The 25,453-nt window shown below is 34.3% G+C and overlaps 1 protein-coding gene across 1 annotated transcript in view; it reads left to right on the top strand.

The window, feature by feature from the left end:
• Positions 1-3,997: 3,997 nt before the first annotated feature.
• MS3_00006924 (uncharacterized protein) overlaps positions 3,998-25,453 on the top strand; it is a gene marked incomplete at its 3' end in the record, with an annotated part of 29,698 nt that continues 8,242 nt past the window's right edge. Inside the window, exons 1-6 of the mRNA XM_035729647.2 lie at positions 3,998-5,562; positions 6,286-6,396; positions 7,349-7,540; positions 8,980-9,259; positions 19,406-20,038; positions 21,180-22,016. Of these exons, the coding sequence (XP_035586456.2) occupies positions 4,360-5,562; positions 6,286-6,396; positions 7,349-7,540; positions 8,980-9,259; positions 19,406-20,038; positions 21,180-22,016 (3,256 nt within the window). The 5' untranslated portion in view covers positions 3,998-4,359. The remainder of the gene's footprint in view (positions 5,563-6,285; positions 6,397-7,348; positions 7,541-8,979; positions 9,260-19,405; positions 20,039-21,179; positions 22,017-25,453) is intronic.

Raw genomic sequence — 25,453 nt, 5'->3', positions numbered from 1 at the left:
TAACCTCTTCAGATTCTAAACACCCCATATTCTAATATAGAATCCTTGTTTTCAATAACTGACAGAATATTTGGCACGTCTGTCTGGCAATAGAAGTGTGTCTACTCCCCTCTCCAGTTCATCAAGTGTTGAAGCAACAATGGAATCAAAAGTAGTTTTCAATATCCTGAAGAAATTTTCTACCTGATCATTAGAAAAAGGGTGTCTGATAACAATGAAAAAATGTCTGAACCCCATACTATTCAACCAGATAGTGACTGTGCCTGCCAAAAATGCAAACCATTGTCAGTCACCAATACTCGCCATGAAATTCACTTCAAAGAATGATTTTTTGACTTATAACATTCCTCACAATTGTTTGGTGCATTTATCTCGACACCAACAATTGGGCTTTGCCAAGGTCTTCGTTTTCTTAGAACATGTCCACTATGAAGATCTCCAAGGATACTGTGACGACCGAACTGCCAGTATTCCGTTTGAACGCAGAACTGACGAACCAAAATTTATTCGAATAGGCCGAACTACGTTCTTCTCTATAGCGTACGAAGCGTTTTTGATATACTCGTGTTAATTTATATTAAAACACAAACTCCGTGCTCAATTTAAACCGTTCTAATTTATGAAATAGAACAAATTATATCAAAAATACAAAATACCTCAAACGGTACAGCCTGTGCTATACAATCAGAAGTTTCTCTAACGCGAAGTAGCGTGCTAAAAAGTAAAAGAAACAGTTAATACCAAAGGGTTCGATACCTGAGAATCAACAAAAATATTCTCAACAAGATGGGACTAAATATTTATCTGCAGGGATTTCAGAAATCCACCCAAGCAGACAGTCAAAAGGTTAACAGTCACACACTGAACCACGCCATGACCTTGAGCTTAGTCAAACACGACCTTACTGTCAACAGTCCGGCAGCATGCAATAGAAAATTAGGTAACAAAAAGGTAAGTCTTCAATCGAAATCACATAATAAAAGCTCAGACGAGAAAGACTGAAGGACATACAGTGTGGTCAAAAGAGATCTGAATAAAAGTTAAAATACACGACAGGGAGAAGGAACAAATAACTGACAGTACTATCACACGAAATTCTTTGGAGGGATTTTAGTGTTCTGTTTCCGTTACAGATATATTTACGTGATGAGGAAGGAAATAACAACACAACCATTTAAACACAAAATACCACCAGGAGTAGTGGATCATTTATCCCGATTTGAAAGATATAAAGGACATATACGTTTCAGATTAACATTCCAAACTATCCGTGTATCGCTGAGTATACATCCAATGTATCTTCGGGTTTCTCTAATAATATCTGAACGTCTCATCAGCAAAGTTCGCACTGACAAACAGTTCACAGTGTTAACAGGTCTATCTTGTAGTGATTGTCGAAATATGTAGTCAACATGTTGAGGTTGTTTGGCACTTCTGTGCTGAGTCGAGCAGTCTGAAGCACTCAGAGCAATACTCCGTCGTTGAACCACAGCGGCTGAGGAACGTGCTAAGGATTTTTCAGGATAATAAATAAACTTAGTGATCTGTAACAATAATGAATTTCTTTCCAAACAAACATTTATGAAGTCGTTTAACAGACCAAAGCACAGCTAATACTTTTCGTCGAGTTTGTGAGTAACCTCGTTCTGCAACAATAAGTTTGTATGAAACATAAATTACTGGTTAACCTTCCTGCTTCGAAGATCTACTGCACTGTAGAAAAGTAAGTTCGAAGAACAGAATCACTTTGAAGAAACTCTGGTAAACGTCGTGAGTATGACTCTTGTTCTTCACCCCATTCAGACTAATTGGATGTCAGGTGATTAGATACATAATTGGCATGACAAGAAAAATAAGGACAGGAATGGTATTGAAGGTGTTCCACTAGTGAGCGTAGATCCATAAGATTTTTCTGCGACTGTGAACTTTTCAGTGAGACTAGTTGATTCATATCTGGTTTAAAACCGTTACTGTCAACTAGGTATCCATGACATTTAAAACTAGATACACGACATGAACACTTATTTGGATTCACGGCTAAGTACTCCTCAATTGGAAGACTCAATAAAGGAATAAGTACCTGATCACGAGCTACTTCATGAGAACCACGAATAACAAGATCATCTTAATAAATTTCAATACCGTTAAGATCACTGAATAAATAATTCATCACTTCACGAAGTATGGTTAGAGAACAACTCAAACCGTATGAAAGTTGTATTTGAATAGACCAAAAGGAGTCTTAGTTCTTGTCAAAACAGAAATAGATTGATCTGAGGGGATTTAAAGATAACCGCTTTGTAAGTCAACTTTCAAGAAAACCTTAGAACCATCAAGTTGGCCAGGAATATCTTCAGCTTTCACAGTCGTGCACGTTTGATTCAACAAACCTGATTTCAGTTTCAAGTTATGATCACCACATATTCTATGGATCTCGCCACCAGACTTGAAGGGCGTAACAATGAGAGTACACCACATTGAAGACTGGACCAGTTCAGTTATACGTTTCTCTCACAAATAGTTCAGTGCCTTAAGTACTTCTCCTTGGAGATCAGAAGGAACTATTCGTAGTTGAAATTGACCATTGGATAGACATTTAACAAAACCTGTAATCTTTGTAGACTGCTTTGCAATTCTTCGCTGAATCACTCACATTTTCATGAGAATGGGAAGCATTATTAAACAAACGAGAGCTTGAGCAACCCTGAGAATTTAGTTCATCAACCAAAGTGTCAGAAGTTTTCACTGGCTGAACGTCATACTCATTTACTATCCCATAGTTAATTCATGTTGTTTTTATTTCTTGAAATGAACTTCGAGGTTTCTGAATTAATTCTCTTCCCAAATTCGAAATATTTATACCGGTAACTAATCGGTCGCAAAGTTGGGTTTCCAACTGGTTACCGAAATGGCACTTTCCAGCCTGTTTCTGTAGTTCAAATATAAATTCTTTAACTGCCTCTTCATTTTGTTGCACCTTTTTATGAAACTTAGATCTCTCTCTGTATTCAAAACTAAAACACTGCATATGACTAAGTAGAAATTGCTTGAGAGATTCAAATGACAATGAAATTTATTCCTCTGGGAAAGCCAGATTGTCTATCAGGTTTCTTCTTTTCTGATGAACTTCAGGAAATAAGTTATGAATTCATCATATTTAATATCTTTTCTAGTCATGTACCAGATTTCGAACCACTCCATGTAGTCATTCAAGTCATCCGCACTTGGACTAATATCCAACCGTACAAGATGTGACTGCACGGCGAGTTCAGTATAACAATTAGATGTATTCGAAATAATGGGCTAAATACCAATTTCCGAAATTGCGCTATTTAAAGTAGGTAAACCCAGGTCAACACAAATGTGTGCATCATATTTTAAGTTCGTAATTATTGTAACGGAATCCTCAGTTAGTGCAAATACCACAGTAATCCCAGTCACATTAAATCCATTTTCTATCATACGTTAGCATCGTTCAGCCGTCAGGGATCCACTTTGGGAGGAAGTTCAAGACAGATTCCTTGTTGGAAACCAACCAGGTGAAATGTATTATGGATATTCGAGGTTTGCAAACTGTTAAACAGAGTGCGCTGTATCAGCCCTATTTGTAAAAGACTGCACTCGAGTTCGAATGATTGCGAATTACAGAGGAATGCCAGTCTAAGTGCAAATTGTGTCTATTACCATTTTACGCAAGATAGAGAGGAAACATTATTCGTTTCAGCACGCATTACGACTATATAAAATGTTCAGAAAATAGTATCTATTCAACTTCAGTATACTAATCTCGGAAGTTTCTAGCATGTGGGATAGTCAGAGCAGATTTATCACAATCCTTCAGGTGGGTACGTGATGTCTACCTAAGGTTTTAATGTAGTGTCGTGTGTCGACAGTTTACAACTTCGTTTCTCTACTTTTACTCTGTCTTCGTGTGGCTATGTTTCCGCTTAAATTGCTTGGAGTCATGACATCTCAGTAAAATGGGGTATTGGTCTATCCATGATTATTTAGAGTACTATGGATCGTGAATATTGGACACTTTGTCTTGTATTCGTAAAACCAACAGTTGAAGGTCATCGTCACCGGACAATCAAACCTTTTGGACCATAGGCCTATGTTGTGATTTCGAACTGTTCCTATTATCTCTAATTCATGTGGCTTGTCTACCGTTAAAGGATGCCACTAGAATTTGTCATGTCATTGGACATACAGGTGCTGACTTGTTGAACTAGTTACTTGAATCGATTTCCTTCAATAAGCTTAACAAATGTTTAGGCACAGTCAAGAGGTGCCAAATATTTTTTGGGGGATTGAGTGATCAAAGTAATATCGTAGTAATTCACTAGTGCTTGTCTCCATATGAGTTCACTACGTCGGAATCCTGTAGGGAATGCAAGATTCTTCACTACTAGTAGAATGTCCCATAAAAATGTATCCAAATTTTGTCGGTCTCCGGGGGGAATCCTTTTTTCGAGTGTATCAGGTGGCTTTCCCGACGTCCATTCCTCAGACGGATACTCTGCGAACGTTCCAGCGAAGTGTGCTCAGAGGGAAGATGAAAGGAATATCCACCCTGTCTCTCTGTTTAATAGCCTTCTAGATCCTAACATCGAGTTACCAACAATTAGTGTTCGAGAAGTTGATGAAATACTCAGCAATCTGACTTCTGAAAACTCGTCTCCATCCAAATCCACTAATGGTTTATCAGGCAACAGTACTACCCATATTAATTTCTGTGATATACCTGACAATCTATGTCACGATTCAGTCAGATACATTAAAAGTGAAGCTATCAGTAAGCCACATCCTTTCAGTGGAAAAAATTGTTCGTTGCAGTCTATCAAAGTCAACTTTATCAATGAAACTGAAGGCATAGGACACAATGTAGCTAATGATTCATCTATGTGTATCAATAGTCCTCAAGTTGACCGACTACCTGTGTCATCAAATGTATGCCACACCTTAGTTTTGGATAGTCCTGTGTCTTCTGAGGCTAGAAATTCATTCGATGATCTAAGCACTCTTGACAGCCCACCTGTACAAAATTCTTGTCATATATCTTCCTCTAGGCATCAGACCGTTGATGTTAAGAAACACGGGAATGAAATTCCCCATAAGAAGAATAATCCAAAAACTGTTTCGCTACAATCAATGGCGGATATACTTCCCCTTTTTCCATCATGCCGAAGTGTAGCTGAATTAGGTGTACTAGCACTTGGGTCAGAGTCCAGCGGAACAGCGGCTCATAAACATAAGTTCCCCAATGCAACACTGCGCTCTAAAGCGTGCTCTGGTACGAACCTCTGCAACATATCCACCAAAGCCTCCATATCTAATGTTCTTCGTGATCGCTCTCCAATTGGAAGTCTCGACTTGGCCACTCATGCAAGATACCAAAATTCTTTTAACGCTTCAAATATTCATGAGGCAAGCAGGTATCGACAAGCATATCTGTCAGTAAGAAAAGCAAATCAGGCCAAAATTTTGTCCAAATCTACTGCGAATACGGTTGAGTTTTCTGTTTTTAATGCTAATAGTCAAGGAAATACAGGCAATGAACATGTGAGTACTAGTTCTTGGTAAATTCCTGTTTTTGATACTTGGCCATGCCTTTTTTAATGATTTAAAACAAGTCAAGCGAATGGTACATGTGTTAAGATTAATAACTAACCAGCCTAAAACAACATACTTAAATGCGGTCTATTTTTCATCCGAATAATCATAGTAATGTTGTACTCAGGTGATACTGCAAGCCAGTAGATCAGCATATAATCTCACCCTGCGCATTAAATGCTAGAGCAAATCTGTGCATTTATCTGTAGGTGCTTACAACGTGTTATTCAGTTGTTCCCAAAGTTTGTTGGATCTCACTTGTTGCTTGGATAATAAACCTTACTATGTGATAACAGCGTCGATCCTACTCTTCCTAGTTACCCTCATGGATAAATACTGGTCTAGTTAGCATTAAAAACATCAAATAACTGCCAGTAAGTCTCTGTAGGTATCAACTGTAAAATGACTAGTTCGAAACCCTTTATATTTGCTTTACTCCAAGCTGTTGAATAGTGTCGTTCCTCTTTACAATTTTTCCCAGCTTTATCCATAGACATCTGTGACTTCAGTTGTTTATTCGTTACGCAAAGATTTACTTAACAATTACCTACCAATCATTTATATTTAAACATATTTCGCCTTAACTATATGGCAATTGCCATTACTACCCAATTGCAAAAGTGTAGTATATGTTTTTTGTCAAGTTTGTGTGAACTGTTTTCTTCCATGTAGGTTTCTTATCAACCACTGAAAAGTCCTCAGCCTACGGCGGGTATGAAAATCACGTCGACAAATCGTCTTGGTTGTTCAACAGGTACTACGGATGACCGTTTCAAACATATTGTAAGTGGTCAGTTGTTTTTCTTTATCCAAAAGTCAGAAATAATTGTCCCTTAACACTGATTTTAACGATTGCCTTAAATTCAACATCTGAAATAATGCTAGAGTGGTCGATTTTAAAGCGGAAATATTTATTATCATTTATGTCGAACTTCTTCCCATGTATGCTCAGAATTAACTACCTAGTTTCTATTTTCTAGATATTAGTCCACTCCTTGAAAAGATTTAATCAGATTCTTCTGAACGCATTAGTAGGTGAACCTAGAATATTTCAAGTGTCTAACATTTTTTAACTAGAAGATACCTCAATGCACTATAACACCAATTAATAAAGTTCCTAATTATTGTCTTTAGCTTTCTGATGAATTTTTGTCGGAATCAATCGTTAGGATTCCGAATTGATATATTTCAGTTTAGTCAGCCTGGAGTATACGCATTTTTTTCTCATGTCTTAGATACCATTTTATTCAAAAGTTATACTCATTGTTTACAGATTTATTCCTAATTGTTCATACCGTTTTCCTACCACTTTCAACTTAATCCGTTTACAACTTCATAAGTAGAATGGAGCACATGCTTCTTAATAGGTCCTACCTTTTGTCTATTTTACGGACTTTCACTAACTAATAGTACTCATTTGTCAACTCCAAGTTGAGTGTATTATTAGTTTTAAGTTCATTTTAACCTTCAAAGGTGGATTACCACTTAAGAACCGGACGTTTCCCGAACTGAGGAAACAATGTTCCGTCTAATGTGTCTAATCAGTTAGTGTGCATGATCTTCAAATTATGTGCGCTCATATTGTAATATCCTTACTGATGTCTGTTATATAATACTTTGAGATTGAACTGAATATCGTAAAATTGGTAAGAATTTTTCAGTTTTGTTAGAATACCCATATTTATTCCTACTTTGAAGTATAATTGCCGTTTAATCGTGTTTTTTCCAACAACAGTGTCCTCATCCAAGGTGCGGTCGTCGATACCAGGCTGAAATTGGACTTCTTCGTCATTTAGTTAAATATCACGGTGAACAAATTGAGTTGCCTCAGAGAACGCGCTCTGTAGCCAATCAGCAAATGTTGAGACGTCCGGCATCAGAGGAAAGGACGATAACATCCATAGGATTTAATGATATTGATGAAATGGTGAGAATCTTTTTCTTTGCCTTTTGTATTATGTTTCTGTTTTACTCTAAGATTTCTAAAACAATGAGCTTAATTCTAATTATGTTGGAACCACTTGGTATCTCCAAGTTATTAGTTGCTGATTTATTTTGATTATTTTCCCCCTTCCGATGGTTATCAGAATGTACGTTCAGGTTCATGTGCATGGCTTGTGATTCACGCTTTTTTGTCCAACTGAATTTCAGTCAGGATATAGGGTTTTTACGAATCCACCAAAGATCACACAGTAAATACTTATGTTTTACTTGTAGTAGAACTTACATTCTTGTTCTAATTTTGTTTCCATAATGTTTTTGACTAATTGGTTACTCATTAACATCGGCTCAACCGTTTTATAAAAGTATACGAAAGCATGAATATCATATTTAAGTACTTAAAATAGAATTTTAATTATATATATCCTCCAACAGTATTTATGTAAAATAAATGGGTTTTGGTTAGCGATAGAATCTAGGGCACGCGTTCTGTCCTGTTCGGTATTCTTCAGCTGGATGCGTCTGCACCTCGGTATTGATGTTTACATTGCGACTTGAATGAGGAACCTTTCACTCCCGATATCAACGCGTTATCCACTAAACTGCAGGGTCTAGGTAGCCAAATAGAGAAAAAACCCCGTTCTTGATTTCACTGCTAATCACAGTACATATATTCTAAGTAGTTTGTGAAAAACGTCTACTTCAAGACAATTCCGTCAAAATACATGTATGCAGACAGACTGAACTAAATTTAATACAAGATATCAACAGTAGGGTAACTGAAACCTGTACTATTGGTAATCCAGATGTTAATATAGTTCATTCTTCACTTTCATTTCGTGGACTCTTCAGACAACTTCTTAAAATGACTTGTTCGCAGAGTTGATCTTAGTTAAAATGAAGTTACGTTCAGACCAACAATAATAACGAACCATAGAGGTAGCTTACATTTTCGTAGATTTTCAGCAGTCATTAAGTGAATCGTTTTTGTTTACTGACTACAGCAAAGTACTAAGAGTGATAATTATATAGTCATATTGTCATTCTGTTTATTATCTATCACAATCACTTGGATAAGTTTTATGATGCATTCTTCACTTCTAAATTTATCAGACAGACTTACATTTTTGTAACCAGTCAAATGTTAATGTACCTAACTAGTTATGTACAAATTTATGCATTCGGTCCAGTGTTACGATTCTTTGTTCAGTGATTATTGTTTTGGACAATCTTTGTTATATTTCTATTGTTTGGTTACTACTCATGTGTATGCTCAGTAGTATGGTTCTTTAGATAATGATGGAAGAATCATTCCATTTTGAGAATTCTCAAGTACCTTAACCGTTGATAATCTTCTTTTGTCTAATTTTTAAGCTTTTTCAAATATCAGACTGTTAAATCATATTTTCTGTCAAATTCTTTTAGGATAAAATTTCCCCGAAACAAAGCTTATCTAAAAATAGAACTGTATCACTGTCACATTCAAAGAGTTTTTTGGAATCAAATCAAATTGAAATGACTAAAATAGACTTCAATCCTTCGACTTTACCTTTCGAAACTATTCAGATAAACGAATATACTTCGTCGGATGAGTTATCTTGTGATAAGATAAAAGAGGTAACACCTATATTGGATAAAGGATTGTCTTTTGTTTGTTCGGCTACTTCCAATGAAGATGGGACATCTGTTTCAGTCCCATTGATTGGTAAGTTAATACTTTTATTCTTATCACGTGTATGATAATAAACTCTCCATTATCCTGGCTACTAGATAGGCTCATCACTGGACACTTTATTGACTTTTCTACCCATGAAAAGCGTACATTTTTTCGAAAATAAGCTTTTTTTTAATGGTTTCTAATACTGTAGTAAAGATGAACACGAGTGGGGACAATCGAATGTATTTGACACGAAATTACAGTGTCTCACTAAAATCTGAGATCCATATAGTAAATATTTTGGAAGCAGTGATGGATAGTGGCTAGCAGTGGAATCCAGGATGCGCGTTTCGTCCTATTTGGGACTCGTCAGCTGGATGTACCTGCATCTAAGAGTTGATGTTCACTCCGGGACTCGAATCCAGCGCAGTCCGCTTCAAATGACATCACGTTATCCACTCAGCTACTAAGTCCTGATAGCCACCTGCTTGTGCAATGGGGTGAAGTTATATTCACTTGGTGTTGCTAACTTGTATCTTCCCATTGTTATTTAGTACTGTAATTTATCAGTCTCCTCTTAAAAATGTAGTTGTATATAACAAAAAGAATTCTGTTTACACACGATAGCTACTTTATTGTATCATGAGTTATTATCCACTTAAGTTTATTCATTTGAAATAGATGTTTATTAAAGAGAAACAACCAAATATTACACGCTACAAATGGTGTGAAGTATAACATCTGTTTTGTTGATTTACATTTAGCAGAAGTATTTTTATACTTTGTTGGTAGGAAAACGATAGTTAAGCTATGTATTCATTCAACAGGCAATATGATGATCAATGTTCTTTTACAACCACAAAATAAGTTCACATATAATTCATCTTTACAGTTTGTATGTTATATTTAATAAAGGATAATTAAGCGGCTAGTTCGTATTAAAACCTGTTAAGTCCCAGAAGCTAGTTATTCAGTATGGTAGCAGGCTAGAAGATAGTTAGGGGCTGCCAAAACAAACATTGAACTAGTTCATGAAGTCATTGACCATTGGACTGAGCTATGTTAACATGTGTAAACTATCTGGTTGATATCCATATGATTGTTGAAAGCAGTTGTTCAATACTTAAAATGAAATGGCTCTACATCGTTTGTAATGGAGCAGATGCATTCATTAATTGTCTTCTCTCAGATTCCAAACATCTGAATTCCTCATATTTTTTATTTCAAGAGTTTGTATTTGTTTGAATCTTATATTTGATGCCTAATCTTTTATATAAACACTAATACTGTTACTATCCCTACTATTCTGGAATTTGCTATAACTCAATAGCTGGGTGGATAACGCTATGGCGTTTGAAGCTAGTGTTACTGGGTTCGAGTCCCGGAGTGAACATCAACTCTTAGATGCAGGTACATCCAGCTGACGGGTCCCAAATAGGACGAAACGCGCGTCCTGGATTCCACTGCTAGCCACTATCCATCATTGCTTACAAAAAGATTGTGAATTAAGGCAATATCGAGTCATACGCCCAGTATGCACATATGCCAATAACAGACTGATCAATTGCAGTCTTAAACCTCAATGGAAAGACACAAGCCAAACAATACCAAGTAAACATATAGTATATATGTGTCGCTCAATTTCGTGGATTAGTTGAAGTTAGACATTAACACCGTTGGATATCGGCTCAGTGGTCTAGTGGTTAAGTGCTCGCGCGCGAAACCAGTGGGTCCTGGGTTCGAATCTCGCAGGGGGCGAGGTCGTGGGTGCGCACTACTGAGGAGTCCCACAATATGACGAAACGGCCGTTCAATGCTTCCAGGTTTTCCATGGTGGTCTAGCTTCAACTGACTCATGATCTTAGCCATTGAAATATAGTGAATAGTTAATTTGCAAAATATCAATCCATCGTTTCAAACTTGACTGTTCCTTTTGCAAATATCAGTCCATCGTCTCAGATTTCATTGTTCATGCATTTTCATACCAATTGCGTTCCGTTTCCGTTCTTTCCTTATCAATCTTCTACTGAAATACATTCTATATCTGACCATCGTTGTATACTACTTATGTGGATATAAGTAACCCACACTACAATATCTGTAATTCAGATTACCAGAAATTTGTTTATCCAGTTATGTTTAGTAAATTATAAATCTCTATTAATGCATCTTAGTAAATATTATAATTGAAAGGTAAATTTATTGTGACTTTCATTAACTTCATGTTTAGAATTATAGTCATTATTAAAATGTTATCTACATTAATTCTATTCAAAATTATTTTTCGATATATTCTATTAAAATGATTGCAATCTATTGAGTTTTATATTTAAACTATTCCGATAACTAAGTTTTAGGAAAGATTAACTTATTGTCCATCATAATTTTTAATAAATTATTGACAAAAATTACAAGGAAGGTAGATAGAGTAAAATTGACATTAAAATTTGTGTCATTGTGTAAGTGTAGTGATTAGTCTAAATTCGACGACCCATTAGTTAATTCACTAGACTATTAGCCACTTTATCACAAGTGTGAATACTGCTTCAACTATTTCGGTTTCGGTAACTAGATAGTATAAATAATCCTCCCATTTAGTGTAGCTCTAAGCCAAGTATATGATTGTGTATCTGGTAGATGATTTAATGAATTAGTATTCAAATCTGTTTCATTTCGAAATCACAAGTTAACTGAATGACAAATGTAATTTTATATTTTCAAACAATTTGGAATTGTAATAGCAAATAAATTTGACTGTTGTCGATCCTTCATAGTTTACATAATCGATACTTTTCAATTAACTGTAATCGAATATACACGAGTAAGTTATCCTGAACCTAAGGGTTTTGTTCCGTTTTTAGGTACATGAAAAACATTTTTTGAATGAATAATATGGCATATGCATTTTGAAAGTTTCCAGTTTATGATGTTTTTTTCTTTAATTCAATTTATTTGTAATGTAAAATAAAGCAAAATATTTGTAACCCTCTAAACTTACATTCGGTTGTTGGTGTAAAGGATTTGTGGAGATTGTCCCTATTCAGTATTTTAGAGGTTAGTCTCTCATCCAAAGACCTGAAGATTCGGAGTTCGATCGTCGTTGATGCGCACTTCAGAAGAATCTCATCCTAGGACGAAATAGTCCAGTGCTTCCTAGTTTTCAGTAGCTGTCTAACTTAGGTTATTTTATGATGTAAACTATAGTTCCGTTTGTTAGTTTGCTGGGTTCTCTGAACTGGATAGATCAGTCACTAGTCGTTCATTACCATTTTGGTTACAGTATCATCAACATACACTTTAAATAAAAGAGTTTTTTAAGATTATATTTCATAAGTAATAAATCAAATTGTTTTAATGATCCTGTCTGAGAATAGGTTAATTTGATACTTGTGGAACAAATTTTGTCAAGATTACTTTCATATAAAGTAGATACTATCGAGAACGTAATTAAAGCTTAGAAATTAAATCACAGTGTTCACAAAACGTAACATCATCGAGATATCTGTTGTGTTTGCTACAAATATCATATGATACCTACAAATTTCCGTACATTTTGTGTTCACTAGAATAGGGAAAAATGTTTGGAAGAAGTTTCAGATTATAGCTAGATCAGGTTATATCACTAGTTCATACAGTTACTGAAAGTCTATGTTGACTGCCATAGCTTATCTCTTGTTTAGGTCGATATAGACTATTCTAAATTTCTTAAAAGTCGTTTTATTGAGAATCCTATCTGGTGTAACTCAAAATCAGCCTGAGTGAATATGTGTTTATTTCTTCTGATAACAATCAATCAATCCATATTGGGGTCAACGGTGACTTAACTGGTAAAGCAATTATTTTTCAACCAATAATGAGTATTATAATATCGTACTTCACATACTTTGATTTAAGCGGATTGATACTCGAGTCGTTAGCTATCATGCATTTAGTGTAATTGAGGACTGAGCACAAAGCATTCCTACTTGGCTTATTAGTTAGATGGAACAAAATTGTTTGTTTACATGTGTATTTTTGATTAATTTTGATATCATTCTGGGTTTTTGTTGATCTTCTCTACTATACTGTTAAAAAATGTTTAAAATTAAATCGATACCTTATTCTGCCAAGTCTCTGAGCTAGATCAATTAATTGCTAATTATTTGACATTAAATTGTAATAAAACTTACTTGCAATGCCCCTGAAAAATGTTAAGCTGAATTATATATACATATATATGTAGACATTTCTGTATTGATTCGCTTGTTTGTCTTCAAAAGTTTCATTATTTTTGAGCGCTCCCTCTTTCTCTCTTCCCAATACGCATACCTACGTGAAACCAAAAAGAAGAACTAGTAAAATAAAATAACAGTCACTTGGCATTTTTAAGTTTTATTCATCGTTGGTTATGTTTCCCTCTCCACCTCTATCTCTCTCTTCCCCCCTCCAGTCATCCATTCATCCATCCTTTTCTTCCTACTACATTGTGTATTCATTTTTGAATCTGTGCCAAATAGAAGTTAACGAAACAATAGAAAAGGCATTTAGTACTATTGTAATTATTTCATTATATATAGAATGATTCCGTAGAAGAAAAATCGATTAAATCTAGGTATGTATCTATGTATGAAGTGAGACCTATTCGTTTCTTACAGATCTAATCAAGAGTGCTTTTATGAAAATTTTAAAATAAGTCAATATGTATGAAATCTTATTTGGTGTAACTATTCTGGTTGTTTACTCTTCAAATACATGATTTGTTTAGTAAAATAGCTAAACCCATAGTAAAAAAATGCTTTATTTAGCAAAATTTAGGGTATATAAATTTTATTCTCTTTTACTGACTTTCCATTTATAACAATGCACTTGTTCCATCTCCGTTTTAATTGTTCAAAAACTTCATGCAAGTTCTTAAAAGTCTGACTCTGAAAATGTCTTGTTGTTTAACACAATTTAACCTAACTTTAATGTCTTATTAGAATATTATCAACCGACAGTTTTCTCAAATTCAGTTTATAGTCACTCGACTAGACATTGTTACAGCCATTCGAAAGTAAAGCAGACTGTCTACGTTCTATGTTTCTATTGACACGGGAGACTGACAATTATTTTAAACTTATATCATCCTTACAGTGTTCACACCCCTCACTCAAACTATCGCTTCATTTGAAAAGAGCTGTCTTTTCGAAGTGTATTATCTTCATAAATAATCTTCAATATCTAAGCTTTTTGAGAGTTCTTCCCAACTTTCGCGAAAAACTACAGTAGCTCGTTCCGTATACACGGTGAACAGCTCATATAATTCATATTCTGACATAAAAATCTTAATTTACTTTGCTATTATGTTTAAATTCATTGGAAACTCAGACGCCAAAAATTTGCTTAACTACAAATAATCAACATCAACCAAAATATAGTAACGTATCATATCATTTTAATTGATTGCTCCACGGTGATCGTTTGTGCCATGTTATCAAATATCTCAGACTGTTCACTTCAAATATTGATGCGAGCTCTAATCTGGAAGTCGATATAGTTTAGGCTAGCAACTATTAACATCATGGATTGATATGTTATCTCAATCTATCCATTTCAACGATCTCAATCTACTCCTATATTTGTCAGTGTTGTACATTGTTATATCCCGATGAGAATTATGAATGGTAAATTTTGAGAACTATTTATAGACAAATATTATACATATATTCTTAATGTATAACTATTCAGTAGCTAGACTATGTATATTTATACTCCTCTTATTACAAGCATTATTTTGACCCATAGACTATTAATATACGATTTGCCGTTCCTGAATTATGCTCAGTCTATTAATCACAGTCTCCCACATTCACAGGCACTTTTGGATAGAACTTGTATACATGTTATTTTCTAATTTATAGTACGATGTGGTCTAGTTGGTTGGTATATAAACCCAGTATGTTTGAAATACATTATTGATATCGTGGAGGCTGGGATTAGTGTTCTGAGCTTAACAGGCAGGGCTAGGCAGGAATAAGGGGGGATAAAAACTTTAGACTGCTCGTATGGGTCTATGTGTCATTTGTTCTGTCGATAAGTCACTGTTCTCTAATTCGCAGTATCATTAGGCTATGTATTAAGAGGGCACAACACCAAAATTTGTAGCACACATCATGACAAGAAGTGGTTAGGACATACTTCACACGTCAATGAACTTGTTTCTTACTTAGTATCCTAGTGTGGTGTGTGCTACTTATGTCGATAGATATAAGTAGTATGCATCATCAGTCGAAAGTGAAGTACCTGGAGGCAGAAAAGAATCGAAGAAAAGAGAATGAGAACAGAGAATGATTTTTGTGGAAATGAAGGGACATTGAAGTCTTAGACGATTGACTGGTATTTTGAAAATGAAGTATTTACTGTATTGTTCTCAGATTTTACTAAGATGTTCTGTAATTTTGTACTCACATACATTCGATTGTCCCCACTTGTGTTCTCGTCTACTACACTAGATCTGATCCCAACTCGAACTTAGTCACAATAGTGTCGATTAATTCAGTTTTTTCTAATATCCTCGCACAGTATTGTGAATTAATTAAACTTGTACTTTTTTACTACTGGAGTCCGCGTCAGTGATCTAAAATGTGAACACTCACGCGCGAGATCGAAAGTCCTGGATTCACATCCTAGTTTTAGAGTAATAGATTTAAACTGCTGAAGAGTTCCATCCCATGATGAAACAGTTCTCCAGTGCTCCCTGGTTTTTAATGGTTCTCTAATTAAGATCAGTTCATGATCTAATTTATGAAGATTCTACAATCTTCACAAAACCCTATTCTGGTAAAAAAAAATTAATTACAATTCAGGTTTATCTCTATAATATGAACTATAGATTTAGTATGTGTGAGTCCTGCACTCATTAACGAAACAAATGTGTTTATCCTGTACATCCATTAATAAACAATAAAAAGCATATACCAATATTTTATATTAACTAAATGTTACGACGGTTAGGGAATGAAATAAATAGTCCATTGAAAATGGAATTTTCTTTCCATAATTATTTATGTATAAAACCTTTTTGTAGGTGTGAAAATGCTGTTCAAATGACCTTTTTGATAACATTATTATCTACGTAACTTGACAAAAAATTCTCAAATATAAGACATAGATCATAAATTCCATCGATACTAAGGTTGTTTCTCATCTATGTAACTAATCTACACTACAAAGAATATAAGTGTAAAGCGTCCCAAATTCCTTACTGAAAGCTCCTTACCAGTTTGATTGTGCTTAGAGACAATGTTAGTGATTATTAAAATTAAATATTAGCTTGTAGTACAGTATTCCAGCCGTGTTAAGGCTGGTCAAACTTTATCCGGTGAAACCGATGAACTTTTCTGGAAATGGATTCCACTTTGCACGGCTCACAAACCCACCGCATGATTGTTAGGGGAAACCGTTGCCACCAGACTCTGGCGTTCACGTGTCATACTAGGCGCAAGTATAATCCACATGCATACCGATAACATATGAATTTTCTCGCATGTATCCCAAAGCATAAATATAGATATATTCGCCCACTTGGGAAGGTAGATGGTCACTGCCCATTCTACTTAAGGCTCGTCATCTGTTTCTTGTACGTGTCATATTGCATTGTTGATGTTCATACCGGGGTGTACATTTTGCTTCAAACATTCAACGCGTTTTCTATTAAGTTCCTAAGCCCATATAAACACTGGCTTTCTCAAGAGACATGAATTTTATTTGTAATTGTATACATTTTCACTTTGTTGATATTCACTCTAATTGATCTATGTCTGTTGGCACATATGGGTTTCGAGCGAATCACTCTATATTTTTGATTGTTAGATTACTCAAACAATTGTTTTGCTCGTATAATAAAGAAATATTCTTTGTTTGTTTTTGAATTGACCACTTTCTCCCGCCATTCAACAATCTTTATAGCTAAGATTTGTTGCACTCGTTATTTATTAATAATAATAATAATGTTGACGAATAGTTGTCTTTTTTATTTTTGAAAAGAAAGAAGAACAGCCTATCACAATAGATTTTTCATTGTAACCAGTCTATTTTGATGTCTCCTACAACCCCTACTACTACTGTAAAATAGGGCAGTAGGCTGAAGGTATATATTTATTGTGCGGAGTTACAAAGCGTTTACATAATACATAAACATAGCCTTCAATCATCCATTAGCATATGTCGGTGCATTCTGTAATCTGAACTGTCTTCTCATCTGATCTCCAAGTGTCCTGCCTACGACGTGCTTTCACTCTACTGGAACTCTTCATTCAGTTCGACGATTTCGACACCACGTTCCGAAACATACTATTTACATTTAATTTTATGAGTAGCATCCACTACACTACTTCTGTGGTGGACGCTGCTCACAAGATTGCTTGTAAGTAGATATGTAGAACAAACTACAAGATACAAATGAATGATCGAAGGCTATATGAACACTGTAATTTGACACAATAAAAATTAACTCCCGCCTATTTGCCTTGTACTACTACACTACCTACTAGTTTGTTTTTACTTATGTTCTTGCTATTTTCTTTCTCGTAATTTTCAGATTGAACAGTATTATTACTGTTGTTGCTTAGATTTGGAGCCATGTGATTTTGTTGTTGTTAAGCAAATGAATTAATTTGTTTTGTTTTGGTTTCCTTTAGTTTCCTACTCTCTCTCTCTCTCACACACACACACGCGTGTTTTAAGTAACTTTACAGATGACAATTGGTGAATATTATGTTACATTAAGAAATATTTTCAAATCTTGTTCATTCTTTGTGTTGACATTGAATTCCTGTTCTACTTTTTTACTATTCACTATTAATTTCATTATTGATACTCCATTTAAAATTGAATCATATAGTGAATTCATATTTGGCATATTCAATAGTTTTGTTATAATGTAGGATTTTTATTAGATAATGTGAATACGTTTAAGATTGCGATTATAATAAAATTGCTGATCAGTAGATAAATGTAATGATTTAATACAATGTTATACAATGATAACTGATCAAAAGATCTGATTATTGATAAGCTAATCAAGTTCCGTATAAGAATTATTGATCCTTCCAATCCCTAGATGAGTTGAAATAGTAAACAAAATTATTTATCAGAATAATAATTTTCTTCCTAAGTCGACATGTTTTCTATGGAAAATGCTAAACACAAAAGTGAATATTATTAAAATCTATTTACATATAAGCGATTAAAAGATACATTGAAATGTTAATGAGATTAAAGCACTTGACTGATACATCAATTTAGTCAGCACTACATATATGCACATTATGACATTAGTTATCAATTGGTGACTAGTTGGTGTAGTTGATCCAAAGTGTTATAGAGGACTAGATGCCATTTAAGTAAGAACCTTGCAACAATTGCTTAGTACTTTCGCCCCTACTTCAGTTTCGGGAGCTGAACATTATAACTAGGCTTTACAAGAAATGTCTCTCTGATAACCAGGTACATGAACTACCAGTGTTTAGCAAATGATAGATTAGGTGTAGTACTGTGCAGCTGAAGTGTATAAACGTGATTATGTATTAAAAAAATCGCAGATGAAAATCAAAACTTTACCATACAGAAACTTAGAAGCAGATATTCAAGACCTTTGATTGTACCAGTAATTGTACTGGTTTTATAACACACGAACTCAATAAGGAAAATATTTTGGTGTAATTGAATCATGATGTCTATCTAGTATAAGTGGATACCCTTAGCACACTGACTGTCATATAGAATTGAACGTAAACGTTTTTTTTCTTAACCCCAGCAGATCTAGAAATAAACATTTTACCTTAATTAGAAAAAGTTTTGTTTGACTTACCAATAAATCTTATTTGAGTAAACAATTTTTAATTATCTTTAAAACAAGGCGGTAATTGGCACATTAGAATATTCACAAAATAGTTAGACAAAGATATCTTCAACTGTGACAGAAATAAAAGATTCATAGGCTCTGAGAATTTTATCAAGTAAGAGGTATTTGAACGATCCAACCACAAATACTCGGTGAATCAGTGGTTGAAGTGTTTGACTTTCACCCATTAATTCATGGCTTCAAATTTCTCTCCAACTACTTCTGTTTGGGCAACCTAGTATTAATTTAACAATAATAGTAGTATTCATTTTAACTTCGATTTATTTATTATGTCTATAAAATAAACCAATATTTTTTTCATATCCTATTAGATCTAAACACAGATATATGTTCCAATAATTTCCCGATTTCAGTAGATATGGATAGTACCAATTCAAATGATGTTACTATACATTCATTAACAGATGAAACAAAACTTCCGGTATTCATGAAACAACCATTCAGAAAACAGCCTAGATTACGATCAGTCAGCGGTGGTAGTCATAATGATTTACCGATTATTAAAAATACAATTAATTCAATAAATCCATCTGATATAACAATTCAATGTAAACATCAATTATCAGCACTGTCAAATCTGTCAACATCTTATATAACTACGGTGAATAAACAAAAAGTTTGCAAAATAGATAATTGTCGACGACGTACATTAAGTACTGGTCATGATCCTCGACAAGTATTAAATATGAATAGTGATAACATTGACAATAGTCATCATGATAATAATAATAATAATGATAATTTAAGTAATAAATGTCCAAGTTGTGGACATATTGTTGATTGGAATTTATGTAAAACTAAACAACGTGAATGGATAAGTGGTGTGCATGCGTTGAGTTGTTCAAAAACCGATTGTGTCTATTGTCCAGTTGATAATTGCACCTATTTGTGTTCAGGTAGAGCTGATTTATCTGCTCACTTAACAAGTATTCATTTTCCGGAAAGTAAGTAATACGAAATTTTTCTAGATTTTTGTTATTATGGCTTTTTCAGTTTGTTTTTTAACTACCAGTGTATAAATGCTATACCTCGATGATGTATCTGAAGTCAGTGTATATTTGGTGCTAAATTTCGTACATTATGCAATAAAGTTAGTTGTGTTTTAATGTTGGATAATAATTCCTGGAAGAGGCTGGTCTTACCTTGTTTGGGACTCATCAACCAAATGTACCTGGTACATCCTTTTCTCACTGAGACTCGAACCCGTTACTTTCACACTCAGGAATATCAACAATAGAAAATTACAAATCTTTATTAATTAATTTCACTAGCCTGTGAATAATTAAGCAAAATTACTTTAGTTCTGTCACAGCATAAAAATGTTTTATCATAGTAGAGGATTCCTCAGCAATACTCATCTATGGCTCCATCAGAGGTCGAACATTGGACCTCCAGATCCCACAGCTACCTCATAATCTGTAGAACAATGAGTTGGCATCCATCGGTTTACATTTCTCAATTCAATCAGCTCGCGACATTACACGAAAATCTTCCACTGCTGTCAGTGGTTAATTGTCTCACTGTCAACATGGTTGAACCGTACTGGTAATGGCCTTTCACTAAAATCAGTCACTAGTGGGCACATGATTGTTATTACTGTAAGGGATTAATGGAGTCTATAAATGCACATTGCTAAGGTGTCCCGCATTAGGATGAAACTACGGCTCAGTACACTCTGATTCTCAATTTTTATCTTACTAAGGTTAACTAGTGATGTAAACTGTAAGTAGCCTGATAAAGATTCGATGAATTCAATTCAGTTCCACTTATTGCTAGTAGTATAAGAAGTTCTTCCACGAATTCAGATCGTATATTCGTGTGTTGGTCGTATTAATCTAGTGGGTCAGTTGATTCACATGCCTCTGAAAGTACCTAGCATTGTTAGTTTAAAATATAATTATTCTACGGTAATCTGTTAGCGCTAACACGGATATATGAATTTGTTTAGTCAGTTATTATCCAAGCTAAACATCAACACAAAGCCCTTATTGAAGTCTTTTTCTTAATGAACAGTTTGTAAACAACCAGTAATATTTTTTCAAAGCGTAATTCATACTATTTTTATGATTATTTTTATTTTTCAAGTTCAACATCAGCTTGTGCGGTTAATTTTTGCTTGTCCACTTAAAGATTGTCAAATTATTTGTTCTGATGAAGCATCATTTCAAGCTCATTTCACTGGGCATCTCCATGGTCATCTTCCAGGTGATTTAACTGAACTATTCAATCCATCCTCTTTAACAACAACTATCGGAACAAAAATATTATCACCCACAGCTATGACAACAGTTACATCAACACCAGTGGTTGTAACATCTACACCTATTGTTCAGTCATTAATAGACAATTGTGTTGACACATCATCGCATTCATTATCATCAAACCTTTCGTATGGACAAACAACTCACTGTTTAACAGATTACACTACTACTACATTGTCCCAGTCTTCAGCATGTGACAATTATCATGTATCACTAATTAATATTCAACCCAATCTAGTAGTCGGAGGGAATAACCTTTCAGGCACTTATGAAAAATCACCCGATTCAGATAATATTCATTCAGAGGCAACACTAGTTACAGCTGTGGCGGCAACACCCACGGCAGTAGATCTAATTCCTTCTAATCATACCTCATCGTTTGATAACTCCACTGAATCTATGTTACTAAACCATCAACAATCTGCGTCCATTGTCTCTGTGCCCTCAGATTTAAACGGTTTCAGTCATTATTGTCCCCACCAACATCATCATCAAAGACAGCAGCAACCACAACAGCATTTCTCTGTGTTCCCAAGTTCTCCACTATTCCCCAATCATGAAGGTTCAATAACTACATTATCGGAAGCTCTTAAATCTGATACTGACGATAATGTGAATGATGTTTCAAATAATTTTACCAATGTTGGGACTACTGAAACAGGTAAACTATTTTATTTATTCTCTTTACAAGTTTCTGTTATGTCAATTATATACATTTTCGTACATCAATGTTACGTTAAACAGAGTATTGTTAGTCAGCTGATATCTCTGTCTATCTTAATAGTTCAATACAATGTATTTTTTCGTCTCAGTATTTAATTAAGCCTTCATATTGTTTTTCATTCATTGACAGACTTCATTTAGCGCTTATTATTGTGTATATTCTACTGGTTTGTTAAAATGTATTCATTACGTATTTATGAATGTATCATTTGGGCTACTGGTTAATCCATTTTAATTTCCACCGTACAGTTCTTGCCTCGGACCCTGTTCCACCTACTTCTATTTATACAACTGATTGGTACCAGTCAATGTCATAAATAATGTAAAAACTAGCACATATGTACCTTAGTACAAGTTGCCACACTACATCACCACAGTGAGATGTCGGAGTAGTAGAAGTGGCGATAATATTAAAAGTGACAAAGCATTAGGCACAAAATATACACCGGTGAAACATCGCGCTTCGAGCTAGGCGGTGGTTGGTGTTGTAACTTATGGCATTAAACCAAATAATATATAACCTAATGGTACTGCAAATTAGAGAACAGTGACTTATCGACAGAACAAATGACACATAGACCCATACGAGCAGTCTAAAGTTTTTATCCCCCCTTATTCCTGCCTAGCCCTGCCTGTTAAGCTCAGAACACTAATCCCAGCCTCCACGATATCAATAATGTATTTCAAACATACTGGGTTTATATACCAACCAACTAGACCACATCGTACTATAAATTAGAAAATAACATGTATACAAGTTCTATCCAAAAGTGCCTGTGAATGTGGGAGACTGTGATTAATAGACTGAGCATAATTCAGGAACGGCAAATCGTATATTAATAGTCTATGGGTCAAAATAATGCTTGTAATAAGAGGAGTATAAATATACATAGTCTAGCTACTGAATAGTTATACATTAAGAATATATGTATAATATTTGTCTATAAATAGTTCTCAAAATTTACCATTCATAATTCTCATCGGGATATAACAGTTGATCGTACGTAATACATATTACAACCACTTTAACCGATCAAAATTCACTATCTTATCAACTGATTTGCCATATCTACCCAGTACTTTATATCTAACCTAAAGATTGTTCCCCCTATGGTCCCAATGTACACAACCGACTCTGTGAAAGGATCTGTTGTCGAGTTCCAGTAACCTACTCGTCGGTATCACTAGCTATCTAACACAAAAATGTGTAGTTCAAAGTTGTCTATTCAAACCTGTCTGTTTTGGTAAAATTTCATTAACTTAAATTCCAGGTTTTGTATTTTTATGTGTTAAATCGTACTTTTCAAGTTATATTTTATGTTGGATACTTAAATATTTTGGTTTATCATCCCAACTAATTAGTGTTTCCTGTTTTAATACTTCATATGTTTAAATATGGACTATGATAATAACTGCACGATTGATGTGACGGTAGAACAGTAGTTAATCTACTGTGTTAATGAAAATATTGGACGTGTTTAGTTCCGGATGCTTTCTGATTGCTGATTTATTGTCTGAATGATTACTTATAAATCGAATATGGAAGATTATATGTTTATGTAATTTCCACAATACACGTGTATTGAGATTTTGTTTTATATATGACTGGTTGAGCAAAGTGTGAAATATACAACTTATTATATGAAAACTGAATGTTTGAGTACTTTTCTATAATTAAGTAATGTAACCTTATTTCTAGTCAACGGACATGTATATGTATTAAGTACTTATCAGTGTCACTCTGTCATTAAAATTCTACTAGTCAGCGAAAATCAACTGCTTTCTATGAAAAGCAAGATGTCACATAAATTTATTTGCACATAGACGGTTGTTGTCCTTTTGCTAAATGATTTCTATAATGATCGAAAATTTAACTAGAGATTGCAAATTGTTTTTTAAAGAGGAAACAAATCTATTCAGTGTGTTTTCAATAGTTTACTTGATAAGTAATTGTTCTTATTATGAACTAATATATCTATTAGGTTATCATTGGAGATTAAGAAACCTTAAATAGTTAGGTAAGAATGTAATGCAAAAAATCATAGGGTTTATAACGAATATATTTGTTAGGGATGCAGAGGAATATACCAATAATTATCATGTTAAGTCCAATGGTGTCCTCGGACTTTAAATGGACATTTCCTATTGGTCGATATTTGTTCACTTGTTAAATACTGTACAAAATTTTGTTTTCTATTTTATGGTACGATGTGGTATGCTTGGTTGGTATATAAACAAAGTATGTTTGAAATATAACGATTCATATCTCAGAGGTTGTGACTTGTGTTCTGGACTCAACTGGCTGGGCTAGACAGGGAGGCGGGACCAATCAGGACTCTAGGTCGTTCGTACGTGTTTACATGTCACTGATCCGATCTATAGCACACTGCTCTCTAATCTTTTCAGTCAAGGACGCAACAATTGGCACGGAGTAAAAATCGACCCAAGTTTAAAGTCACAACAATATTGTTTCTACATAATTCAGGAATTCTTCTATACTGGTGATAAAGTCGTAAGTGTCAGAGGTTTCAGTCATAATTAAGGTTCATTGTTGGGATTTACGGTTAGTTTATATTTTTATATATGTCACTTATGACTGACTGTGTTCAATGAAAACTAGTGTTTAAAGGATTACCCCTCTAATAGTCTAGTGTGTGCTACTCATGTTAACAGATTTAAGTAGTATGTCGCACCAATCAGAAGTGTAATGCCTCCCTGCAGAAGATTGATAAGATCCAATTGAAGAGAACAGGAATGGAAACAAAGAACAATTGTAATAACAACAGAATTGAATGAACCGTGAAACATATAAAAGATGTACAAATAATGTATGGTTTTCATATTTTACGAAGGCACTTTATAATTTCGCATGAAACAATTAATTTGGTTTTTCCCACCAAGACTTCGTTCACTACAATAGTACTATTGTGGTGTGAGCTACTTATATCCACATAAGTAGTATATAAAGATGGTCAGACATAGAATATATTTCAGTGGAAGATCGAGGGGGGAAAGGACGGAAACGAAGAGCAATTGGTATGAAAATGCATGAACAATGAAATCTGAGACGATGGACTGATATCTGCAAAAGGAACAGTCAAGTTTGAGATGATGGATTAATATTTTGCATATTTACTGTATGGTTCTCATATTTTACTGAAATGTTCTGTATTGTTGTGCTCAAATACATTCTATTGTCCCCATTGGTATTCTTGTTCACTACACTATCAAATATATTCACTTTTATTTTAAATTCATCCCATGAATGATAAGTTAGTTATGAAATTTAACAAAGTATATTTTAATTTCAAAACCGTAATGATTTCAACATTTACATTTGTTATAAATAATCTATGTGTGTATGTTGGTGTTCAA

This window comes from Schistosoma haematobium, chromosome 2 (assembly GCF_000699445.3).
Source record: "Schistosoma haematobium chromosome 2, whole genome shotgun sequence".
NCBI lineage: Eukaryota > Metazoa > Platyhelminthes > Trematoda > Strigeidida > Schistosomatidae > Schistosoma > Schistosoma haematobium.
This window is presented reverse-complemented; position numbering and strand designations above follow the sequence as displayed.